General features: G+C 29.8%; 1 protein-coding gene across 4 annotated transcripts in view; it reads left to right on the top strand.

The window, feature by feature from the left end:
• LOC123010315 (GTPase-activating Rap/Ran-GAP domain-like protein 3) overlaps positions 1-25,518 on the top strand; it is a 78,203-nt gene that overhangs the window by 38,343 nt on the left and 14,342 nt on the right. Inside the window, exons 2-11 of one of the 4 annotated variants that reach the window (XM_044407114.1) lie at positions 741-918; positions 9,935-10,004; positions 12,146-12,229; positions 15,225-15,306; positions 15,798-15,916; positions 15,966-16,200; positions 16,252-16,350; positions 18,832-19,062; positions 19,219-19,484; positions 23,806-24,115. In XM_044407114.1, coding sequence (XP_044263049.1) covers positions 752-918; positions 9,935-10,004; positions 12,146-12,229; positions 15,225-15,306; positions 15,798-15,916; positions 15,966-16,200; positions 16,252-16,350; positions 18,832-19,062; positions 19,219-19,484; positions 23,806-24,115 — 1,663 coding nt within the window. In that variant the 5' untranslated portion in view covers positions 741-751. Of the gene's footprint in view, positions 1-169; positions 919-9,455; positions 9,597-9,934; positions 10,005-12,145; positions 12,230-15,224; positions 15,307-15,797; positions 15,917-15,965; positions 16,201-16,251; positions 16,351-18,831; positions 19,063-19,218; positions 19,485-23,805; positions 24,116-25,518 lie in introns of those variants that run through there. The other 3 variants (XM_044407116.1, XM_044407118.1, XM_044407117.1) reach the window with 3 other exon arrangements.

Raw genomic sequence — 25,518 nt, 5'->3', positions numbered from 1 at the left:
AAACCACTCTAATTTTAGATACTATGTAGATTTTATTTCAAAAATCTAAAAATCTCTAAAAAGATTAAAACAGTATTTGTATCCAAAGCAAAAAAAAAACTTTTTGTTGAGTTTTTTTACAAAATGGAAATCTAAACTTGTATATTTTTGCCAAAAATCCAAAACAAAAAACTCGGTGCTAAAAATACTGTTATTTTGTTTCTATGTTTCTAAATGTAATTTTCCTCTTTCTATTTATTAAATAGCAAAGCTAAATATCAAGATTACAAATATTTATCACCCCACGCTTCACATTTTTAATTAAAATCGGACAAATCTTACCTCCCACATGGTACAAACCCTCATTATCGCTCTTTTTTTCGCTTACATTTAACTCACAAAGCCGTCATTCGAGATTCGCAACAATACAGGTTTATTAATCACTAAGTTTGCTAATTAGGTGGCAGGATCATCATTCATGGAAAATTAATTATGCCAAATTGGACCCCCCTTGTATAGGTGAAAGATTTTTTCACATTCATTTAGATAATACCAGTCTAGACTATCGAAAAACATTTGTTTCCAAATTGGAGATTGTGTAGCGGTTAGAAGTTTTGAAAATTTATTGGCGACGAAATTGCTTGCCGGGATGCAGAGCTGGATTTGTGTGAGATTGCTTGATAAAAATAGAAATCGGAGGAATAAAACTGAGAACATAAAAATTTTGATTTTTTTCCTTCCACCATTTCTATCTTAAACAGGTATCTAGGACATGTTGTGTTTGGACATGAGGCTCGTACAAAGATTAAGGGGTGAAAGGACAGAGGACACTTCGTCACGCGATCGTTCCAAAAGTGTTTGTGTGACAAGTTTTCGAAGCAAACCGCCGAGGGATGTTAGTGCTTTTAAACTATTCCACCGACGAGCTAGCAGTGCGATGTAAGAAAGTTTTTTCAACCCTTTCTGGGTGTTTGTCTCGCCGTGGTCACGTGATAATAATCCAATCTTTTTATTGGCCACATTTAAATCATTTCTACAGGGTGCGCCCTAACTCGCGCCCCAGAGTAAAATGCCATATAAGGTAAGATACCAGAAACATGGAAAAAATGTTAAAAAAATTTTATTTATAAAAATTTCGAAGTTATGAGGGTTTAAAGTTTGCACTTTGACTCTATTTATTTCTGTTGAAAAAAAATTTTTCCAAGTTTTCTTGCTATAGGCTATTAAAAGAGAAAACAAGGAAGCTGTAGCCTAAATTGTAACTCTGTTCAATGTTATTTGTGGCTTTTATTGTCAAAATTTTTGTACCTTCACTAAATAATTGTAAAAAAAAACATATACAAGATCATCAGTATCATTAAGTAGACATAAAAAAATGTCAAATGTCAAAAAATAAATGTCAAAATTTTTTGACAGATAAATTTTTTTATACATTTTTTTCATGTTCCTTGTATCTTACCTTACTTGAAAATTTTCTCTGAGACGCGAGTTCTGGCGCACCCAGTATAGATACAAACCAGCCCACTTAATCTAAAAACAGCAAAACTCAAAAATTTTGGTTATAGTGGTTTGTCAAGTTAAAACTAAGTTGGCAGAACTGAATAACAGTGATATGCGACATGATGCCGAAATCATATCTTCGGTTTCTTTGTCCTTCAGTGTTGCTAACTTAATTTCAAACTCATAGGTTACTTTAATCATTATTTGCTTTGTGAAGTTGTCTTTCAGTGAATATTCGCCACGTGGCATCAGCATAAAAGACTGTTGGCCACGTGACATTATACCACCCAATCAGCATAAAATTAACATTTAATTGGGTTAAAACAATCACGTGACTAAACTCGACCCGGGCTAAATTCTGACAACGTGTCTAAAATCTGTCGGTTGTTAGTTTTATTGGTTGAATTTAAGTCATGTGACTAAGCGCGGCTAAAAATTAAATAAAGTGCATTTCTCATTGGTCACGTGACAATATCTAAAAAAGTAGAAAAAAAATTGACAAATTATAAATTAAACAAATTATCAATTAAAGCAATTTTGCTTTTCGGATAATATAAATAAATACGAGTAAATGCAACGTCATTGGCAATTCGAACCAGACTTTACATGTTTTTCCCAAGCATTTTAAGTTTGGTTTTATCAAAACGTTTCAGGCGTGAAACATGCTTACCAGCAATTTTTAACATGTGATAAGCAGTAGTCTGTAGAATTTATTTTACCTAAAAATGAATTATTTTCAAGATTTTTCAGCCGACAGCTTAAAAATTCAGATTCAGAAGTAACATTTGAATAAACGTGAATTCTGAACTACCTTTGGGTTCTATCGTAGACAAATCGATACAAAACGTGTTTTAGTGTCTGAATTCAACCATTTATGAGAAAATTTTCTGACAGGATTCTCCTTCTTTGTGTTGCATTTAATATTCTCTACATATCTCTTAATAATTCAGTCTTGAGTGATCGTTCAGATATTTGAAAAACTGTAAAGTGTGTTTCAAAATGTCGCAGATATATTAGTTTTATATGCCAAAATTCTGGTGAATTCCATCTCCATTACGTCTCGTATTCTGCTTTAATACACCGTAATTAGTTAAATTCCGGGCTTTTAAATTGAAAGTTCACGCGACGTGGAGCTTTTAGATATTACGTCAGGTTTTAGTGTTGCGTGCTTAATTCCATCGAGACATGTCAAAGCTCTTTCCTGACAAAACGCAACACCTCATCTAAAATTTTTACTCTCGTCGCAATTACCAATCACTTGAAAATCTGTAATGTTGGCAATACTTAAAAGCCACTTGACACTCGGACAAGAACCGATTTCCACTTGACCTTTCTTCGTTTTATAAGAGCGGATATGACTTTTCGAGGACTTTTCAGGATATAGGAATTCTTTGTTCATTAAAAGAAAAAATTTCGTTGGTGGATATTTTTATTAACGATAAGGCGGAAGCACGAATTTTTCTCTTAAAAGAGATGTTTGTTGACGCAAATGATCATTAAATTAATATTTGCTCATCTGACACAAATGTTTGCTCGAATTGGAGAAAAATAACTTAAATGAATTTTTGCTTTTATTTATTCGAATTCAGTTTAATAACATGGACTATTTTCATAGCAAGTTTGCGAGCAATGGCGCTCAAAAGTGGGTGTAATAGTGTTACAAGTTTAAATGCATTTGCAGACGAGAAATGACATGAAACACTGAAATTTATTTGCAGAAAATTTTTAAATCAAATTTTACTTTGCCAATTAGAGGGTCCAAAAAAGTCAATTTTCTTCTTATTTTGATTTAAATTGATATCTATTCTAAATTGAGTATTTCAAAAATGAGCAAAAAAAGGCAATTTTTATAAGAAAATGACTGGAATCAAGCAAAACGCTGTAACAGGATCAAAAGATTTTTTTTGTAGAAATATCTAACTTTTAAACAAAATTATTTTACTTTATTTATTTTAATGTTTTTAATGTTTTATTTGAAGGACCCAAAACTTTCACAACTGAAGATTTTCAACCATAACAATTACAAAATACCAAAAAGCTTTGAGAAACTATTACTTTGATGCATTTTTTTTGTAGAAGAATTTTCATAAAAAAATAAATATTTCACTATCAAAATACTAAATAAAAATAAACGACACACTTAAAAAATAGATATTTGGAAATAAAAATTTGCTGTCTTGGTATTGTTGCTATTATTATATTATACAGGGTGCGCCAGAACTCGCGCCCCAGAGAAAATTTTCAAGTAAGGTAAGATACCAGGAACATGAAAAAATGTTTAAAAAATTCTATCTGTCAAAAAATTTTGACATTTATTTTTTGACATTTGACATTTTTTTATATGTATTTAATGGTACTAATGATCTTGTATATGTTTTTTTACAATTATTTAGTAAAGGTACAAAAATTTTGCCAATAAAAGCCACAAATAACATTGAACAGAGTTACAATTTAGGATACGGCTTCCTTGTTTCCTCTTTTAATAGCCTATAGCAAAAAAACTTGGAAAATTATTTTTCCAATAGAAATAAATAGAGTCAAAGTGCAAACTTTAAACCCTCATAACTTCGAAATTTTTATAGATAACATTTTTTTAACATTTTTTCCATGTTTCTGGTATCTTACCTTATATGGCATTTTTCTCTGGTGCGCAAGTTCTGGCGCACCCTGTAGTTACGGAGAATTACATACTAGGAGATACAAAACTGCTCGATTTTTTAGACTCAAAGAAAGTAGTACGGTGGAGTAAAAATGAGGGCGCTTAGAGCGTTTTACCGTCTCAGTTTCAAATCATTTTAAATTTAAATTCAACCAAAGTACTAATTGCTTGGAAAAAAATGTTGAGCTTTACATTCCAAATAAGTTGTGAAAAACGAACGACTACATTTTTCACGAGAAATATAAGAAAAAAAATATTTAAAATTTAAAATCTGTGTTCCGTTTTATGTTTTTCAAAATGCTGCAAATACAAGAAAAATGTAAGAAAGAAAGTTGTAGAGAATAAAATTTCTAGTGAAAAGTCCACAAGGCCATACCTCTATCTTTAATGGTTTAAGTCTTAAAAACGTTCAAAGCAACGGATTCGTTTCATTTTTACTGTTGATTCAGTGCCAGAGGAACACTTTAAAGCAATTTAAACCTAAACCGTTGAAGATAGAAATATGGTCTTGTAGACTTTTTTGTAGCAAATTTTATTCTCTACAGTTTTGTTTCTTACACTTTTTTTGTATCTTTAACCATATTCGCAGCGTTCTCAAAAATATTGGGCGAAACACACAAGGCGACAAAAAAAAGTCATGTCGTGACAACTTGACAAATTTTATATCATTTTGTTCGTCTCAGTGAGACAAATCAAATGCACAAAAAAAAATTTAAAAATTCCACACAGTTTGAACTAAATAATTGTTTTCTAATTTAAATGAATTTAAAATACTTAAAAACTTTAAAAAATCATTACTCAATACTATTAGGCCGATTTTCTTCAAATAAAAACCATTCTAAAGGGATGACTTGCCTTTTAAAATGATATGCAATGGGAAATTGAATATTGGCAAACTTTTCTTCGAACAGTGTTCGAGGAAGTTCGAAGTAAATCGAAGTAATCTAAGAAAAACCCAACGAGTAATTTTTTTCTCTTTGTCACCCTCATGTAGAGCATCTTTTTATTAGTAAGAATCCCAAATTTTTAAAATAATATACTGAGTAGTTTTTAAGATATGATTTTTTGAAGTTAAGGTTTACTAATCAAGCATTGCGCCATTTAGGAGAAATGCATGTTAAACTTACTTAAAACTGCATTTTTATAAATGTATTTGTTTTAAGACTCTTCTTTTGCTTAAAAATGGTCAATTGCACCTACTTTGTTCTAATTAAAATAAACAAAAACTGTTTCTTTTTAGCTAAAGAAGAGTCTTAAAACAAATACATTTATAAAAATGCAATTTTAAGTAAGATTAACATGCAATGCTTGATTAGCAAACCCTAACTTCAAAAAATCATATCTTGAAAACTACTCGGTATATTCTTTTGAAAATTTGGATTACAACTAATAAAGAGATGCTCTACACGGTGCAAATGATGAAAAAAAAATTTACTCGTAGGGTTTTTCTTAGATTATTTCGATTTACTTCGAACTTCTTCGAACACTGTTCGAAGAAAAGTTTTCCAATATTCAATTTCAAATTTCATATCATTCTAAAGGGCAAGGCCATCCCTTTAGAATGGTCTTTATTTGAAAGAAATCGGCGTAATAGTTATTGAGTAATGATTTTTTAAAGTTAAAGTATTTTAAATTTATTTAAATTAGAACAAAATTATTTTGTTCAAAGTGTGTGGACTTTTTAATTTTTTTTAAGTGCATTTGATTTGTCTCACTGAGACGAACAAAATGATATATAATTTCTCAAGTTGTCAGGACATGACATTTTTTGTCGCCTTGTGTAATTGTTTATAATTTATTTTTAATACTGTTTTCAATATTTTTGAGAACGCTGCGAATACGATTGAAGATACAAAAAAAGTGTAGGAAACAAAGTTGTAGAAAATTAAATTTTCTACAAAAAAGACCGAAGACCATATCTCTATCTTCAACCGTTTAGGTTTAAATTAACTTTTTGTCTCTTGACCACCGTTAAAAATGACACGTATTCTCGTCACTTGAGCGTTTTGAGCGTCTTTAGGACCTAAACCATTGAAGACAGAGGTATCTCCCGCGGACTTTTTTCTTGAAAATTTTATTCCCTTCAACTTACTTTTTTGTATTTCTCTTGTAGCTTTAACCGTATTTGCAGTATTTTCAAAAATATGAGACGGGGCCCAAATTGCTAAATGTTTAAAAAAATTTTAAATATAGTTTTCAATAAAATTTTTGCATTACCTTTATCTTTTATTATTGAAAATTTAATGCTCTATCTGTCTATATTTTCTTTATTTGCGTTTTGCTTACCGTTATGTAAATACAGCAATTTTCCGGATCAACCGGTAAAAAAATAACAAATAATTTTTTCTAAAATTTCTCCCTCTTTTACGACAAACAAAATTGTAGTCACGCCCCATCCCCTGTCACACGTTTCTCATAACGACGCCGTTACAAACTACAAACGATGCTGCTTAAAACAAGTTTAATGTGAAAGTTGAAGAAAATATAAACCGTCGTCGCATTCTCTACAAAGTAATATTTTCCACGGAGATTTTCGAGACAGCAATCCTAGTCATTACGAAATAATTATAAGAAGTAAATAGACTAAGATATAGGTACTTGACACGAAAGCGACGCTTTTATCGCCCTCGAATACAGATGGATAAACGACGCCTGTTACAAAGCAGATATCGACCTGTTTCGAGCCATAAAATGCAACAAAGAAAAATTTTTTGTCGATTTCTTATAGCGAGTCAAACCCCAAAAACAGTTCCTCTAAACTAAATAAAACTTTATCGCCTGATAAAATTTTATTTCACTTCTTTTCCCATTTCCAGTCACGATTCAGGTATTACGATAGTATTACGATACAAAACTTCAAGTTTCATCCCTTCTCGAGTCTCAAACCCCACTTAAAACTGATCGTCATATAATTAAATTTGTGCAAATGTCCTCATCACATATTCCGTTTATCTTCAACCGTAATTTCCAAATCGTAGCTTAAATTTAACTCTTGAAAGTTTAATTAATGCGGTTTTATTTCTGTTGATACAATAGATCGAAGCTCAATTCCAGGAGTAAGTAAACTGTCTATGGCCAAACAAATTACGTTCCTGTTTTGAGCTAGTTCGCTAATTAACAACTGTTGATTACGGTTATCTAAAGGAAAGTAATTTTGCACAAAACTGATTGCTCCTTGTTGGATCATCCTTCAAGCGGGTTCTGGGAAACATAGCAGAGACACATTTTAAAATCGTCAAATCCATCGGTTTTTTATTTTTATTGAGTTGTCTAGTTTTGTTGATTTATAGAGACAACAAAGCAATACACTCTGGATAATAAATCATAATCTCAAATTGTAAACACTCACTGCAATTAAGACAGGAGTATGAAGCGGATTTATGGTTGCTGCACATTAATAAGGAAATGTGAGGACGATAACAGCATGTTGTACAAGGTGCTGCATTTTGGATGTCCGAATAGGAAATTTCCGAAACTAAAAGACTTAGCCAAAAATGAGCAACATTTTTATTTTTTTAAATAATATTGGTTAAAACCGCATCCCTCTATCGTCTTTTGTTTTCGACTTATAGACAAAAATTGACATTTCAGCGAAATCTAAAAAAATTTATATCTTCGTTATTATCGAAGACACAGATTTAAAATAAAGACATTATTTACGTAGAATTTAATAATGAAGTTAACAATTTTTTTGCAGTTTGTTTAGCCGTAATAAGATAAACTTGTATTTTTTTAAATGGGAATCATGGATGACTATGTCATTTTTAAAAATCTTGTTTGTTTCTTATCTAAAAAATATATATTTGTAACAGATTATTATAATACATTTTTAACAACAAATTATCGCAGTTGGCCATGAAAAATGTTGCATCTTCAATTAAAAGGATTTCCATTTAAAAAAATACAAGTTTATCTTATTATGGCTAAACAAATAACCGACAAAAATAGTTAACTGCATTATTAAATTCCTCGTAAAAAGTGGCTGTATAATGTCTTTATTTCAAGTCCGTATCTTCTATAACAACGAAGATATGATTTTTTTTAGATTTCGCCAAAATGTCAACTTTTGTCTGTAAGTCGAAAACAAAAGACGATAGTGGGATGCGGTTTTAACCAATATTATTTTCTCAAAAAATGCCCCCAGAATGTATTAACCTCTTAGTTTCGGGGATTCCCTATTTGGACATCCAAAATGCAGCACACTGTACAGTCGAACAAAGTGAAAATGACTAGCCCCTGCTGTGGATGGCATTTATTTGCATTTGTTTTGCATTGACAAACGTCAAGTTAAATAAAAATGTAATTTTTTTAATGAAAATTTTAACAAACCATTTCTTGAAGAACATTATGCATTAATGATGTCATTGAAAACAAATCATTATTAATTTAATAATTTTTTTCAACTGTTTTTCAAAATAAAAGTATTTTATACATTATTTAAAATATCATAGTTTCACATAAAATCAAGTTTAAAATAGAGAAAGCCTATTTCGTAAAAAAATTATGTTATTTAATTTAATTTTGAAAAACAGTTTATTAAAAAAATGTGTTACATTAATAATACTTTGTTTTTTGTAAATATCATCTTATTAATGCATAATTTTCTTTAAGAAATGGTTTTTGTTAAATAGTTTATTCAAAAATTAAACATTGTTAGTTAATTTAAAAGTATTACAATTATAAAAAAAAATAATTTTGTAGCATATTTCAAATATTTCAAATAATTTTGGGGTTTTTTCCTGGTTAAATTAAACAAATAATTTTGGTTCGTTTTCATTGACAATTACAAAACTAATAGAAATGTTAGGGCGGGTTTACAGAACGTGTTAATCGCAATTAACTTGACGTTTGTCAATGCAAAATAAATGGCAACTTAATTCGAATTAGTTTAATGCTGAAGTAAATTGTAATTTCGAAGAAATTAAACCACTCGCAGTAAATGCACATGTGAAATTAAACCTTATTCTCGCAAATAAACAATGGTTTAATTCACTTGTTGTTTTACATAAAATCAAGGTAAAATAATGCTTAATTGTACCTACTTGTGATTAGAAGGGGCTGGTTTATTGAGGCGTCATTTTCATTTTGTTCGACTGTACACAAGCTGTTCGTTAAAATATAATTCGAGTAAAAGAAATTTAGCTACATTTAATAAAATGTTTAAAATTATAAAATTGATAAATAATATTAAATAAATATTCTAATTCTTGCATAATTCTGATGTTTGACAAATACAGGTCGTTAATCCCACTGCCAACATTGCAAAACAAATTCCACTAAATTTGAAACAAGTGTTTAGAAATAAATGCCACTGTGTGAAACATTAATAACTCGTAAAAATAGAACAGCGTTAAAAAAATATTGATCTGCATACTTTTAATGCAAATTTATATTTCAACATGCGGGCGGATTTGCGTAAATGTACCATGCAGGAAGTAACCTTAATTGTTTCATGCAGGTGAGTTATCATTTTTGCTCCAATTGAAACATCATTTCAACAAAAACAGAGACAGTCTGTAAAGTTTTCTTGTTACAGGGCACGTAAAGCGTGACATCTGGTTGTGTTTTTGTGAGTGAGTTGATGTAGTTGGAGATTCACTACTAAATATTCCAGACAGCAACTGGTGTACGCATTAATAAATTCCTTTATTACAAATTTTATTTCGGTATTAACGCATCAGAAGCTCGCAAAGCCGTCACTTTGGTGTTATCTTTGAGTTACACACCTTTTATATTAAAAATCATGAAATTTTTATTATAACCTTTGAAGTGATTAAATGTTGGTTTTTGTTACAGCTCAACAGCGAGTGATCTCATATCTCGGCGAGGAGTTTTCTCCAGACGTTATTATGGCTCAGTAGAACAGGTATGATGAATTATGATGTATTACAGCCAGGAGGAACAAATTTTTGCTTCAAATCATAAATGTGCTTCGAGATATTGTAAAGTTTTATGGTCGCATTATTTTCATGAAAGGAGAAAACTTATCTAAGTCGTAAAATGTGAAAGAAAATTGAAAAAACATGCAAAAAGTATTTTGTGAAAGTTAATCAAAATCAAATCAAAAGAATAATTAATTTTTTATTGTTATTTGTTTTAACTGTTACATTTGCAATTAGCATTATTGTTATTATCAATTTTAAAAAATAAAAATTTATAAATATGTATTAACGGAGCAGAGGTAAAAACGCAAAAAACAAAAAAATATTTAGTCCAATTTCAAATTTGAACAGAATAATTTGTAATTTTGATACCATGTTTGTAAAACAATCTGTTTCAACACTCAAATAAGTGGTCACTTAATAGACACTTATTTATTTATATACCTATTATAAACGCACTACTTATAGGAAAAAAGTGTTCAAATTTGTTAAATACAAGATATTATTTTCCTGATAACTCTGTTAACCTTTACTTTTTTGGCGTCAATGAGGGAAAAACGGCACAAAGTTCAAAATTCATTATTCAATACTTAAAAATGCAGTATCTTTACGCATAATTAAACAAATTAATAAAAAATCTTGTTACATAACTCAACTTTTTACAAGACGATAAAATTGAATTTTATTTTTGAGAGCTAATATGCTCGAAAAGATAATGCAAATTTTATCGTCGTATACAATATAAAATTTTATTCAATCGTCATTAATTTTGTCAATTTAGTCGATACTTATAAATGTCAAAGTAAAATTCAACAATGAAATCTAATGTCAAAGATCGTTAGTAACTAACAACTGCAGATATACAACAACAATGGATGTATTTTTAATCATCTAGACGATAAAATGTCATTTTAACATGAAGAAGAGAGTAGATAAAATTCAATTTTAACATAGAGGATTGAATATAAAAATATTTATGATATCAAATAACAAAAATTGAAATTTCAGTGTTTTTTTTGGTACATAACCTAACTCCAAAGAATAATGTAAGGGAAAATACAAGAAACATGGAAAAATAAATTAAGGAATTCTATCTATAAAAATTTCGAAGTTTACATTTTAACTCTATTTATTTCTATTGGAAAAATAATTGACACTCACACTGTCAAATTTATCGCAATGACATATCAACAATCATTTTGTTTTAAAATTAATAATTTTAATTTTGCAAACGCAACAAAAGTCAAGTTATATGTGAATGTATTTTGGGTTGCGTTTGAAAATCGGTTAAGGTTTTTATTAAAAATGACTCACCCTGTATAATATAACATTGACATTGCTACCAATAATCTAGCAAAAAATAGTATCTAGTTTAGGACTCAAAAAAAGTCAAAAAGTGACAGTTAGCGGTCACTGACACAGTTACCAACGTTGCAGTAAAAATCAGTTATTCTTTTGGTGCTTTTACTTTGCAATGATTTTTTTTAATTAAATTGACGTTTAATAATTAATGGTCAATGACCCCGCTACCAACATGACAAATTAACACTAGATTTTTTTGTTTTATTACTCAACTAGCAATAAAAGCGCTATATTTACAAAAATTTAGTTTATGTTTTAACACTGAAATTGACTGCAAAAATTCCTGTTTTAATTCTAAATCGAGTGTCTCATAAAATAGCAAAAAATTAGTCTGAGATTTTCGACACCAATAACAATGAGATTACCGACTTACAAAGCTGAAGAATCCCCAATCTGTTGTCACTGACATGGCTTAGAAATAACAAGACACGACTAGACGTTGAGAAAATTCCTCCAACAACAAGCTGACAGAAATTTCTTTCAATAAAAATATTTGTGATTCATTTCATTCACTTATTTTTGAAACTGAGTAAAGGTTTTAATCCTGTTTATAAAACGGCAAATACAAATTCATTTTCACACACATTCAAGCGAGTTTCTCGCATTTTCGTGCGAATTCGACTGAAATAAACCGTTTTATTGCAGTCATTAAACGAAGATAATTAAAACAGGACCATACGTGATTTTAATCAGCTCAAAGTAATATTTTTACATCACGAGAGTAAAATTTCATGATGCAATTAATTGTTTGGAAACATTTCAGCTCCAGCAGCCTGAGAATGATGGCCAAGAACACTGCCGGAGATTCCGGATTGAGAACGGAGACTCTCCTGGGGAGAAAGACGAGGTGGGTTGTGTTTGTTTGAGGTGTTTACAGTGACCGGTATAACATTCTTTTGAATTTCTTTTGAGCGTCGTCTGCGTTGATTGACAGTAATAAAAAGTCTATCCAATGTCAAAAAAATGACCGACTTGTCCGCGCTGAAATGGAATCTGTATACTCGTTATCATATTAATTTGCATTGAAGTAGTCGTTGAAAGGGATCATTTTAAGGTGGCAAACATGCGAAAATTCAAACAATCTTTCCTAAAAATTATTTTTTTCAAATAAATGTGTACCTTATGTAGCAAAAAATTATTAAAATTACCAACGTAATTAACATAGTGTAGCAAACTTAAAGATTTTTGTCATTTTTGATGTGGTTAAATTTGTTCTGAATGACATTAATGACACTTTTTGTGTAAATAGGCCTTTAACTTAAAGATTTATTTAGACTTCTACAATCTACTTGATGCACATTAATATGAAAAAGAGTATATACTTTGGTTTGAATCCTTGATAAATTGTTGTAAACAAAAATTTACTTTTGTGTTTTATGGGTTGTACCCATTTAATAATTTTTTTGGTGATTGTATTTTTTTTATTAAAAAAAAATAAAGATTTACATTTGGATTAGATAGTTATTTAATCTTTACAAATTAACAAGAACATTGAAATTATAATGACTCTTTATTATGTCTTCAATACTTCGAATAAAAAATACAAGGATTAATTTTATTCTCTATTAATTAGTTCTCTGTTATTCTCTATAATTTTTTTGGTTTGAAAAAACCCCTTGAAAATTTTTCATAAAGAGGCTGTCCCAGTGAGTTGGAAATGTCCATTAGCGGTTTAAATGGTAAAATTTAAAAATATATATACGACATTGATAGATACTAATCTAGTGCATCACCTAAAATTATTTTCTTATATATTTTTTTGACGAAAACATGCACTTTATTACACAAAAACTAAGACAACTAGAACAAATTTTTTTGTTACTTCTGGAAGAAAGTACAGAATTTAAAGCTGTAGGAATTTTTTAATGTTTTGCATTTGTACAGATTAATAAATTAAGAAGTTTGTGAAAAGTTAAATAACTTAAAAAAATTAAATGGAACACCCTATTTTTAATTTTTGCATCTAATAGATGATAAGTTGTCTATCTAAAAAAATACTCTTTTAATGTCTAGAATTGATAAATGAAAAGATATTTAACATTCAATATTAATTGTAGCAACAATGCCTATCAATATCTGAGTGAGCATTATTTATACTATAGCAGCCATAGTAATTCCACCACGGATCACTTATCCGTTGATTTACAGAGATTGTAAAAGTTGTTATAAATACTGAAATTCGAATTATTTTATTGTAAAAATAAAGAATAATAGATTCAGTTTAACACAAATGTGATTATTAAGTCATATTTCTTCCATCTCTTCTGCAACTGTGCATTTTTTGATTACTGAAACAATAGTATTTTTTTTAATGTTTAACCTTCAATATCTATTTAGTTATTGATTATAAACACTTAAAAGTAAATAATTTTAGAAAGACAATTAAATAATCTTTTAAATGCAAAAACAGTTAATGGGGTGTTCCATTTAAATTTTTAAGTTATTAAACTTTTAAAAAACGCCTTCAATTTTTTATCTTTGCAATGCAACACACCAAAAAAATGTTACAACTTATAATTTGTACCTTCTTCTTTGCGGTTGTAAAAAAAATATTTGTAGATGTCTCAGTTTTTGTCTAATAAATTTTTAAAAAGTGCATGTTTTCGTCAAAAAAACCGTCTTATTTGTAAAACTAAGCAAAACCGACCAAAAAAAGTTTAAAAACATTGTCATAAAAATCTATATCAAAATTTTAGTCGATGAACTAGATTCAATATGTCCTATATATTTTTTTTAATTTTACCATTTAAAGGTCACTAATGGACTTTTTCAACTCGCTGGGACAACCTGTATCTGTTTAAAGTTGTTTTGGATGGAGCTTTTAGAAACTGACTTCTTCTGGCACATTAATTACCTTTTGGAGAAATGTACCTCCAAGCAATACAATGACGTACTGTAACTTTAGACCATCTTGGGTTTTTCAGAAAATAATTATAAATTTGCTCAAGTAAAAGCACAGCTCTTGGTTCTAAGTTCTTTGCATCTGAATCAATTTTCACTGACCTTTACTGTAGTTGTCAATTTTTTCCAGCAATTTCTTTAGTTTTTTAAGTTTATTTTCGTACAGCTTATTCAACTTTTAAAATCTTTTATTTGCTTCTGTAACTTTTTTTCTAATTTTTGAATGTTGTCTAGTAAGACAATTTTTTTTCCGAACCTACTGCATCTGGAACATTTTTTAAATCAAAATCATGAGTATCACCTACTTTTAAATTGCTTTGTTGATCAAAATCAAATAGAAATGGACTTGGCGTTTCTAACGTCTTATGTTCTGAATTAATGAAAGTGGTAGAGATTATCTGAAAACGAGTAATTCTTTTATAATTCAACAGCAAAGATGAAACTACATTTGGTAACAATTTTTTGTTTCTATAATAGCTCGTTATTTCAAATTGTTTTTCACAAATCACGGTATATTACCGATGGTACTAAATATTCTCTAAATATTCTCTAAATATTCGTTCTTTTGATTCTACTTTTTGGAAATTGTTGTAAAGTAACATCCTCTTTCTCCCATTGTCCACAGTTTGGAACACAACAAGTTTGGACACTTGGCATTTTAAGAATTATAATGTAATGTCTGAAACAATGATACTAATGATATTGCGCTTCTTAAGCTGAAAAAATAGATTTGTTTTGTGACAGGTCAATATTTTATTAAATAAAATAAAAAAAAAAACAAATTTCACTAATTACGGTTTCCTTTGGAGCGTGAGGCACGCGTCATCTACCGGAATTTACCATTTTGACAAGTTGACGATTTTGGCCTATTGGATAGACTTTATATTACTGTTAATAACGCAGACGACGCTTTTGATTAAAGCTTGCGATTTTTTTTGCAGATGTTCGGGTCGCCGAGCACGCCGGTCCTTGAAAACCCCGAGTATCAAACGAGATGGTACTTTAAGTATTTCCTTGGGAAATGTGAGTTGCTTCAAAGTTGTTTTATTGTAAAATAAATTGTGTAACCATTTCCTGTAAAAACTAATTACTCTTATAAGTGATTGGTTGGGAATATTATATAAAGTGGGAAGCTGAAATTTCCGGCAAACAACGCAAACTTCCATAAATAGAATTTTTAATACATACAAAAAAATAAAAATCAAGAAAATTGATTCTATAAGAAATGTAAACATTTCCTCCCGAGCACTTACTGCAAAAATTCAATCAAAACACAATTAAATTAAAATCTAAAATTAGCAACAACTTTCTAGTAAATACCAAAATCAATATAAAATAAGAAAAAGATATTCTAAAAATAATACTACCTACTTCACAAAAAATATTTTACCTTTCAATAAAACTGTTTGTGATAATGACCCCTACCAACTAAGCAAGTATTTTAATGAATTATATCGACGCTTACCGGTCGTTGACCTCACTACCAACTTTGCAATAACAATTTTTAATTTTAGTGCACCAGAACTACGTGGGACTTGATAACGACAAAACTCCCTTTTTTCTAAGTATAGTTTTGAACGATGATAACAACACGTGTGTGCCGCTATACCGAGCCATTTTATTCAGGAAAACAGTACGAATGTCTTTTTTAATTGAATTAAACTAAACTGAATTAATTTTAGGGGGCTCAAAAGATTTCGTTATCCATTACCCAGAATAAAGTCCTCACAGTGAAGCAAATTTTATCGAATTTCCCAAATATGGACCGTGTTGATAAAGGACCAAAAGAAATTTTTTCGCCTGATATACAAAAAGACTTATTATTGTTAGAGGAGCAAGAAGGGTCGGTTAATTTTAAGTTCGGAGTTATTTACATGAAACATGGCCAAACGACTGACGATGAAATTTTAAGTAACGGTAAATTGAAACTTTTGTGTCAATTTTGTGAGTGATTTTTTATGATTTCAGAATTTGGAAGTAAACGATTTGACCAATTCCTTGCATTGTTAGGGGACAAAATTAGGTTGAAGGGGTGGGATAAGTATCGAGGAGGGCTCGACATTAAGGGTGAGTTACTTGTGTTTCTCTTGCTTACTTGGATATGAATAAAAATATGACAAAATAATGATTAAACTATTTTGTTGACAAAGGTATTGTGTTGTGAAAGAAAACAAGAATATTTTTAAACATAATCGATAGAATTGTTTTATTTTCACTCAATTTGTATACACTTTTCCGAGTTTGGCTTATTTAACACTACGTACAAATACATATCTCCAAACAAAACTTAACTGCCACAAAAAAAAACATTAGCAGAAACATTGTAAAATCAGTATGAGGTTTAGAAAGGAGCAAAATAAATTTAAATAAATATGAATAATGAAATAAATATAAATTTTGACAAAATCCGATAGTATGAGTTTTTATTAAATATATAAAATATTTGCAAATCAGACAGTGTGAGGTTTAGAAGGCGGCGAGCGGCAAAGCCGCGAGCCCCTTTTATAAATTTTGTTAAAATGTGATAATGTGAGGTTTAGAAGGAGGCGAGCAAGCCCCCTTTATAAATTTTGACAAAAACTGATAGTGTGAGATTTAGAAGAGGGCGAGCGGCAAAGCCGCGAGTCTCCCCTATGAATTTTGACAAAATCTGATAGTCTCCCACACTGTCTTTTGCAACACAATGTTTTCAAAAAGGTCTCAATTGACATTTTTTTAATTTAAGCATTTATGCAAGAAATTTTTGAAATGTTTTTTGCAAGTCTAGAAATTTTTTAATCCAGTACATCTGACACTTTCTTAGTCTCCCCAACTGTCGTTTGTAGCACGATGTTTTGAAAAGTCTCGATTAACACTTTACTAAATAAAAATGAAACTCTGAATCAAATCCGACAGGATTTGACCACATTGACTAGTTTTCTTTCTAAAACTCCTAAAGTTATTAGGTAAAACATACTCAAATTCAATCTTCAAATATATATTAAGTTTTTGATGTTCTTGTCTAAATTATGATTTTTTAAAAATAATTTCTTATTTTTTCTGTTTTATTTTTGTTTATTTAATTTTTTTGCATGTACTTTTAATTGTTCTCTGCATTATTTCAAAACTTTGTCAAATGTTTTAATGTAATAAAATACATACCGGGTCAATAAAAAGTATGGAACCAAGCATTTTTTGCATAAACTTTACGAAAAAAATAATTAGTACAGTGTAAAGTACAGTGTAAGTAAGTGATCATTTTTAAAAAATAAAATTTTTCAAAATTTCTTTTACTTTTCGAGATTTGAAAAAAAAAATTAATGACAACACACCATGACAATTTTTTAATTAAAATTATGATCTAAATGATCCCTAAGTAAATATTTTTTTAACCAGTATTTTTTTTAATAAATTGTTAAGCTCAGAACGCAGGTCACCACGAAGATTTTCCAAACGTAACAAAAGTGGTTGTTTCATGTATTTGGTCATAGAATGGATCTATTTTTTGTGCAAGTATTTAGGGGTGGTTTCGGACAGATTAAAAATGGAAAAAAGTGATCCATCCAGAACCACTCAGTACCTGCACGACCACTTCGGTTAAGTTCTGAAAATCTTCGTGATGAGCTCGGAAAGCAATTTTAAGAAATTATTAACTACTCAATAAAACCAATTTTATTTAATTAGAAGTCATTTATAGTTCATAGTCTTTAATTAAAAAAATACAGGGTGCGCCAAGAACACGCGCCCCAGAGAAAAATGCCATATAAGGTAAGAAACCAGGAATGTTCAAAAAATTTTATCTATAAAAATTTCGAAGTTATGAGGGTTTAAAGTTTACACTTTGACTCTATTTATTTCTGTTGCAAAAATTATTTTCCACGTTTTTTTGCTACAGACTATTAGAAGAGGAAACAAGGAAGCTGTATCCTAAATTGTAACTCTGTTCAATGTTATTTGTGGCTTTTATTGGCAAAATTTTTGTCCCTTTACTAAATAATTGTAAAAAAAAAACATATACAAGATCATCAGTATCATTAAATAGATATAAAAAAATGTCAAATGTCAAAATTTTACCTTACTGGGGCGCGAGTTCTGGCGCAGCCTGTATATAATAGGCAGCCATTAAAAAAAAAAAACTTTTTGTTAAATTTGAAAACTAATAAAAATTTCGAAAAATTTTATTCTTGAAAAACGATCACATTTTTATAGTACTTTACATTGCACTAATTATTTTTTTGTAAATTAATTACTTTATGCAAAAACGGTTAGTTTCATACTTTTGTAAACTATAAAGGATTGGCTTACTTTTTTAGATTCTTTTTTTTAAGTTTAGTGAAAACTTATAGTGTTTAGTGTCGGTGTTTCATTACCAAATTCTCGTTTCAAACACTACGAAATTGAAATGACTGTCAACATTTATCCTCTTGAAAATCTCCCTTTATCTCAAAACAGTGCAAACTATTCTCTTCATTGTCTTTCCTCTTGAAACATCTGTGCAAATCCACAAAGATACCTCAATTCTGTTATCTCGTCTCCGCTTGATTTCCCTGCATTAGTTGTTGGTTTTAGGCGACATGACTGGAAAATACTCCGTTTACACCATCTACGAAGGCCATGAAATCATGTTCCACGTGTCAACATTGTTGCCGTATTCGCGAGACAACAAGCAGCAGGTGGAACGGAAGAGACACATCGGAAACGATATCGTGAACATCGTGTTCGTCGATGTGGACGACTCAACTCAATCGGAAAATGCACACTCGCTGTTTAACCCCACTTGCATCAAATCGCAGTTTACACGTATCCTTTTTCACTGAGATATGCCTTCAATTAAATTTCTGATCAAAGTGGCCTGTGACTTAAAACTGAGTTGGCAACACTGAAAACTGTCAAAGTCACAGAGCACTTTGATCAGAAAATAACATGAAACTACATTTTTTCCTTAATTTTTCTTAGATGTATTCGCTGTTGTAAGCGTGGACCGCACGAATCATTACCGACTTTCAGTTTTTTCCGACGAAGCGGTTCCGTTGTTTGGGCCAAGCCTGCCCTGTCCCCCAGTTTTCAAAGACCCACAGCTTTTCCGCGATTTTCTCTTGGTTAAACTAATTAACGGAGAAAAAGCAACGTTTGAAACGCCCACATTTGCTAGGAAGAGAGAACGAACGTTGGATATGCTTATCAAGGATTTGTATTCAGAACATATGACTGATGCGAGAATGGTAAGTGCTATTGTGGGGACTAATAGGCAAAGTAATGAGCTTAGTGACGACTTATTGACCCAGAAAGTAACTTTCCGATTAGAATTGGTTGGGTTAAAAAACTCTAAAAAAAATCGTGAGTAGAAATGGTGGATGCGCCGGGTTTGAAGTATATTGTTTTCTTAAGTTAATGAGACACAATCTAAAATAATATTTCTGTTAAATTAATGCAATTTAAGATTTAAAAATAAAGCACAAAATTAGAATCAAGTGTTTTCATACAGAAATTGTGTTTTGAACATACAGGGTGCACCAGAACTCGCGCCCCAGAGAAAAATGTAGGGTAAGATACCAGGAACATGAAAAAAATGTTTACAAAATTCTATTTATAAAAATTTAAAAAAAAGTTATGAGAGTTTACGTTTTTCACTTTGACTCTATTTATTTCTATTGGTAAAATAATTTTCTAGTTTTTTTTGCTACAGGCTATTAGAAGAGGAAACAAAGAAGCTCTGTCCAAAATTGTAACTCTGTTTAATGTTATTTGTGGCTTTTACTGGCAAAATTTTTGTACTTTTACTAAATAATTATAAAAAAAAACATATACAAGGTCATAAGTATCATCAAGTAGCCATAAAAAAATGTCAAATGTCAAAAAATAAATGTCAAATTTTTTTGACAGATAGAATTTAAAAAAAAAATTCCATGTCTCTGGTGACTTATCTTACTTGAAATTTTTCTGTGGGGCACGAGTTTTGGTGCAGCCTATATACAAGGTGATTTTAAAACTTATGCAGAAATTTTGAGAGGTGATAGTGGAAAACAAAAAATTAAAAAATAACAACCAAATGTTTACGGTTTCCGAAATATTAAGGATTAAACTTCACCAACAAATATGATCTCTGAGGTTTGTTCTTCAAAATTTTTTACAATATTTTAATAAAATTGAATTAAAAATAATAGAAGAAAATGTCTTCATATTAAAAAAGCATAATAAAAAGGTAAAAATTTTGCATCAAATTTTATTACCTCAAATGTCACTGACTGTTAGCAATATACACTTTCAAATAAGTTACTCAAAGTTATAACCTGCGTCTACAGTCTCCAGATTGAATTTAAAAAAAGAAAAAAAAATTGATTTTAGGCCAAAACTGCAAAGAAAAATCATTTTTTGTTTCACCTGAAACAAGCAAATCTATAATTAAAACTTTATTATTTTCACTTAGTGGAAAGAAACCATTTTTCTATTGATTTTGGATTATTTTTATCTGCGTTTTAAATCCCATCACATTGGCGGTTTTACTTTTTTGACAACGATGTCACTTTGACAGATAAGTTTACGCATTTTAAATAACAAAAATGTTTTTGAATAACATAATTTTAATATATGGCAACTCAACAAAACATCATTAAGATAAAAAATACAGAGTTATTTTTAACCAGAACAATTATTATTCAATTAATTAATTGTCAAAGTGACAAAGAAAAATTATTTTTTTGACTTTGACAACTGCAATTGACATTTTTACACATTTCTGACAGCTACCGTATCTGATTTTTACAAGGCATTTGTGCGGTTTCGCAGTGCGAATTTTAGGTTTTCAAAGACTCCAAAAAAAAGTTACTTTATGGTAACTAAAGTCCATTAATGCTGCTGAGAGAAATTACCGCACAAATTTATCTAAAAACAAACACAATTTATTTTTTTCGGCAAGAATCAAAGAACGATCTTCGGTATATTGCATTTTTTGACGAATTTTTCAACGTTAAAAAACTAAAAAGTGCAATATCGTATTTTTATTACAAGCTTTTAATACAGCTTGAAACTTTTGTGTACTTTGTAAATATATCCACCATCAGATATCAATATCCATTACATTTGTGTACTTTCTCAAATTTTTTATGTTGACAATATTAAAACTTGCACGTTTATCAGAATGTCTCTCACTAAACATTGTAGAATTAGAAGCATTAACAATAAAATCCACAAATTTAATTTCTTCAACTTAACCCAATTCATTGGTTTAAGGCTGAATTTACAGAAACTGATTTAAATCAAAATTAAGTTAATCGCAATTAACTTCAAAATCTAATTGGTTTTTCATGAAAATTCAACCAATCACGTAACGAATTAAATCTAATTGCAATCAAATATTTAATTCGACCCACCCTAAATTGTTACCAATTGCGTAGCATCACCCCTTCCTATTTAATCAATTATATTGTTTAAGAACAGATAAAGTTGTTTCAAGTGACTGCATTTATCCCCAAGCTTCATCAATGTTTACGACTTAATTTCAATTTTAATTTCAAATTAAGTGAGTAACTATTGGATCAATCTAATTAAAAGTTAATTAATTTTTCAAAAACAATTATGATTAATAACGAGTGAGTAATTTATTAAATCAAACAAAAATTCGTGATTTATTGGATTTATTTAATGGTTCATTGTTTATTCCATTATGTAACATGTTTTTGAGCAAAATAAGAGAATAATGTATCTGTACACTAGTAGTTTAATCATAGATTATGTGCTCGTTACAAACAGGAGTGATTACATGAGGACAATAACATGACACATACAGTTATCCAATTTAACAAGAAATAGCAATTTGGAATTGTAACTCTGTAGAAAGTTGATAAATAATGATTTAAAAGCAAATTGTTGTTTTTTGACATTTAACCCAAGTCGTTTTAATTAAAATAATAATCTACTTGTGTCTGTAATTAACTCAACAAAGATTTTGCAGCTGGACGCATTCACCGTTTTCGAATACTTTGTAAAGAATAATAATTTAATACCAAAATAGTTACTAGTTTTAATTTTTTTTAATGAGTGCTTTAACGGACTGGTAAATTAATGTCTTTCCTGGGTTGGCAGCAGTCAAATTGCAAATTATCGGGGATAATCTATACAATTTTTTGTTGAAAAATTAAATGTTTTTTTCCAACACTACGTAATATGTTATACTGTTAAGCATACCTGTCATGTTGCCTTATCTTGGCCTTCTGGCAATTTTGATATTATGTTGATAAATTTCTTTCTGAATTTAGTAAAATTTGTTATTTAATATTAGTTTTGGAAAAAAATTTAAAGACGACACCAGTTTTATCTAAACTTCGACCTCGATTTTTAAATTGTCTAATAGCTAAACTGTCTTAATTGCTATAGCACCCACTTAGTGCAATGCATCCTTACTTTTTTAATAAAAATTTCGGTTAAAGTGGAAATGAGAATACAAATAGTAAAAATTGTTTTTTAATGCAAAAATATTAATAGTTATTTGTATTACAAAGGAGGCAAGTGTATTTTTCCTCCATTGTAATAAATATAATTTTTCTTTTGATCTAAGAAAAACTGAATCTAGCAGCACGTTTTTCTGTCTCTCTGAGAGGTTATATACTTTTTTTATGTAATTTTAACAGATGAGGGAGGGAAATTTTTACCTCCCAGGGAGGTATTGGCCACTTACTTTATAATAGGGTCGTAGGTATTGTAGAGACTGTTTTCTCTAGTATACAAATTAAAATTTAGATTAAAAAAATAAAATCAAAGAATTTAAAATTAAAATTAAATTAAAATTTAGATTAGCCGTTTCCAAAATGTTTAATTTTTTTGTTTTTTTTTTTAATTTATTTATTTCAAAAATTGATAATTTTGCCATTTTTAATAATTATAAAATTTTCTTTAGTGTATTAAAAAAAACGAAATTTTTAAAATTGCAGGTAAAGTTTGGGAAACTCTAACTACCCATGTTTAATTTTTTTCTTTATTAAATAGAAGAGAGTGAAATTTTGCACCGATCTGTTTTAATATTCTCTAAATCTAATTTTAAAAGTGCTTAAAACCATTATTGGCTTGAAAAAATCAAAGATCATTATTAGTTATTCATGTCAATATTGAGAGATCAGTTTTCTAAATTATAAAGCACTCACTGGGATGCATTAATAAAAAATGTTTTTATTGTCCTGAAAAACATCAATTCATTCCTTTCTGTTCTCTGAATAAAATAATACAAGACGAGAAGTCGTAATTCTTTCACTTCATCCAGTACACTTATAAAATTTCATTTGAATTACAAATTGCCATATATACAAGAAGCCTTTTCCTCACTTTTATTTCACAAAAGCTCCTTCTGTTGGAAACCAAACCTCAGATTTATTATAAAATTGTCGTTTTTAATAACTTATTTCCCGCTTTAATTATTCCTCAAACCGTTACAATGAAACTTGGAACCTCGTTTGGAAAATTAATCAAGCATGGTTGTCGCCCACAGGCCTTAATAATCAATAAGATAAGCAAAGTAAATACTAATTAAAGTTTTGTTTGCAAATCGTTTAGACGATGCTGAATAGGAGGGCATTTTCTGATGTTTTGGCGGAGACTCCGCGACATTCGCGACTGAAGGAGGATTCCCGACAGATCGAGTTTGTTCGAATAGGTCAGGCTCTCAAATTGGAAGCTATAGTGCGTGGAGACGCTCCGACGAGTCTGGCATCGGCCGGGAGCTCTGGAACGGTGTTCAAAAGGTCGCCATGGGAGGCCAGTTGCTTCTATCCCGTCTTTCCTCCTCATCCCATCGTCTGCGCCGACTCATGGGGCGACAATAGGCTCGTTATCGGCACTGAAGAGGGAATTTTCGTCGTTGAAGGTCAGGAAGCTTTTCAGACTTTATACAAAAACTTGCACAAACTTTTTAGACAAAGTGTGTTTTCAGATCAAAACTATCGACAATTATAACATTTCGTTGACAATCATTTTTATTGCTTAAAAAATCACATTTACGTTACTATTAACAAGAATAACTCAGTAATCAGACATTTACCTCAAAATAAAATAGTCAGCGGTTTGTTAATACTACAGAGAACTACATACTAGGAGACGAAATTGCTCGATTTTTTGTACCCAAAACAAGTAGTAAGGCGGAGTAAAAATGAGGGCGCTTAGAGCGTTTTACCGTCTCAATTTCAAATCGTTTTCAATTAATTTAAATTCAACTAAATTACTAATTGCTTGGAAAAAACGCAACAAACGACTAAATTTTTTATTTAAAATTTGAAAGAAAGAAAGTTGTAGAGAATAAAATTTTCTAGTAAAAGTCATAGGTATGTACCTCTATTTAATGGTTTAGGCCTCAAAAACGTTCAAAGTCGCTCCAGCGACGGATTCGTTTCATTTTTACTGGTGATTCAGTACCAGAGGAACACTTTAAAGCAATTTAAACCTAAACCGTTGAAGATAGAAATATGGTCTCGCAGACTTTTTTGTAGCAAATTTTATTCTCTACAATTTTGTTTCTTACACTTTTTTTGTATCTTTAACCCTATTCGCAGTGTTCTTAAAAATGTTGGGCGGAACGCAAACTGATAATTGTTTATAATTTATTTTTAATACTGTTTTCGATATTTTGAGAACGCTGCGAATACGGTTGAAGATACAACAAAAGTGTAAGGAACAAGGTTGGAGAGAATTAAATTTGCTACGACAAAGTCCTCGAGACCATATCTCTATCTTCAACCGTTTAGGTTATTAATAATAATTAATTTTTTCTCTCCACCACCTGTAAAAATGACACGTATTCGTCACTTAAGCGTCTTTAAACCTCTTTAGGACCTAAACCATTGAAGATAGAGGTATCTTTCGCGGACTTTTTTGTTGAAAATTTTATTCTCTACAACTTTCTTTTTTATAGTTTTCTTGTACCTTTAACCGTATTCGCGGCATTTTCAAAAATATTAGACGGGACGTAAATTGCTAAATGTTTGAAATTTTTTTAAATATAGTTTTCAATAAAGTTTTTGCATTACCTTTACCTCTTATTATTGAGAATTTTAAGCTCTATCTGTCTATATTTTTGTAATTTGCGTTTAGCTCACTGTTATGTAAATACAGGCATTGTTTTCATTTCATTGCTCTTAAAACTTAAATTATGTTACTTAATTTAATTTTGGACAACAGTTTATAAAAAAAATGTACTACATTAGTAATCATTTGTTTTTTGTCAATTTCATCTTAGTAATGCATAATTTTCTTTAAGAAATAGTTTTTGGAAAA

Source organism: Tribolium madens, unplaced genomic scaffold (assembly GCF_015345945.1).
Source record: "Tribolium madens isolate multiple individuals breed KSU strain unplaced genomic scaffold, Tmad_KSU_1.1 Scaffold_7;HRSCAF=85;Tcas5.2_LG10, whole genome shotgun sequence".
Lineage (NCBI taxonomy): Eukaryota > Metazoa > Arthropoda > Insecta > Coleoptera > Tenebrionidae > Tribolium > Tribolium madens.
Note: the sequence above shows the minus strand (reverse complement) of the source record. Positions and strands in the feature narration are given on the sequence as shown.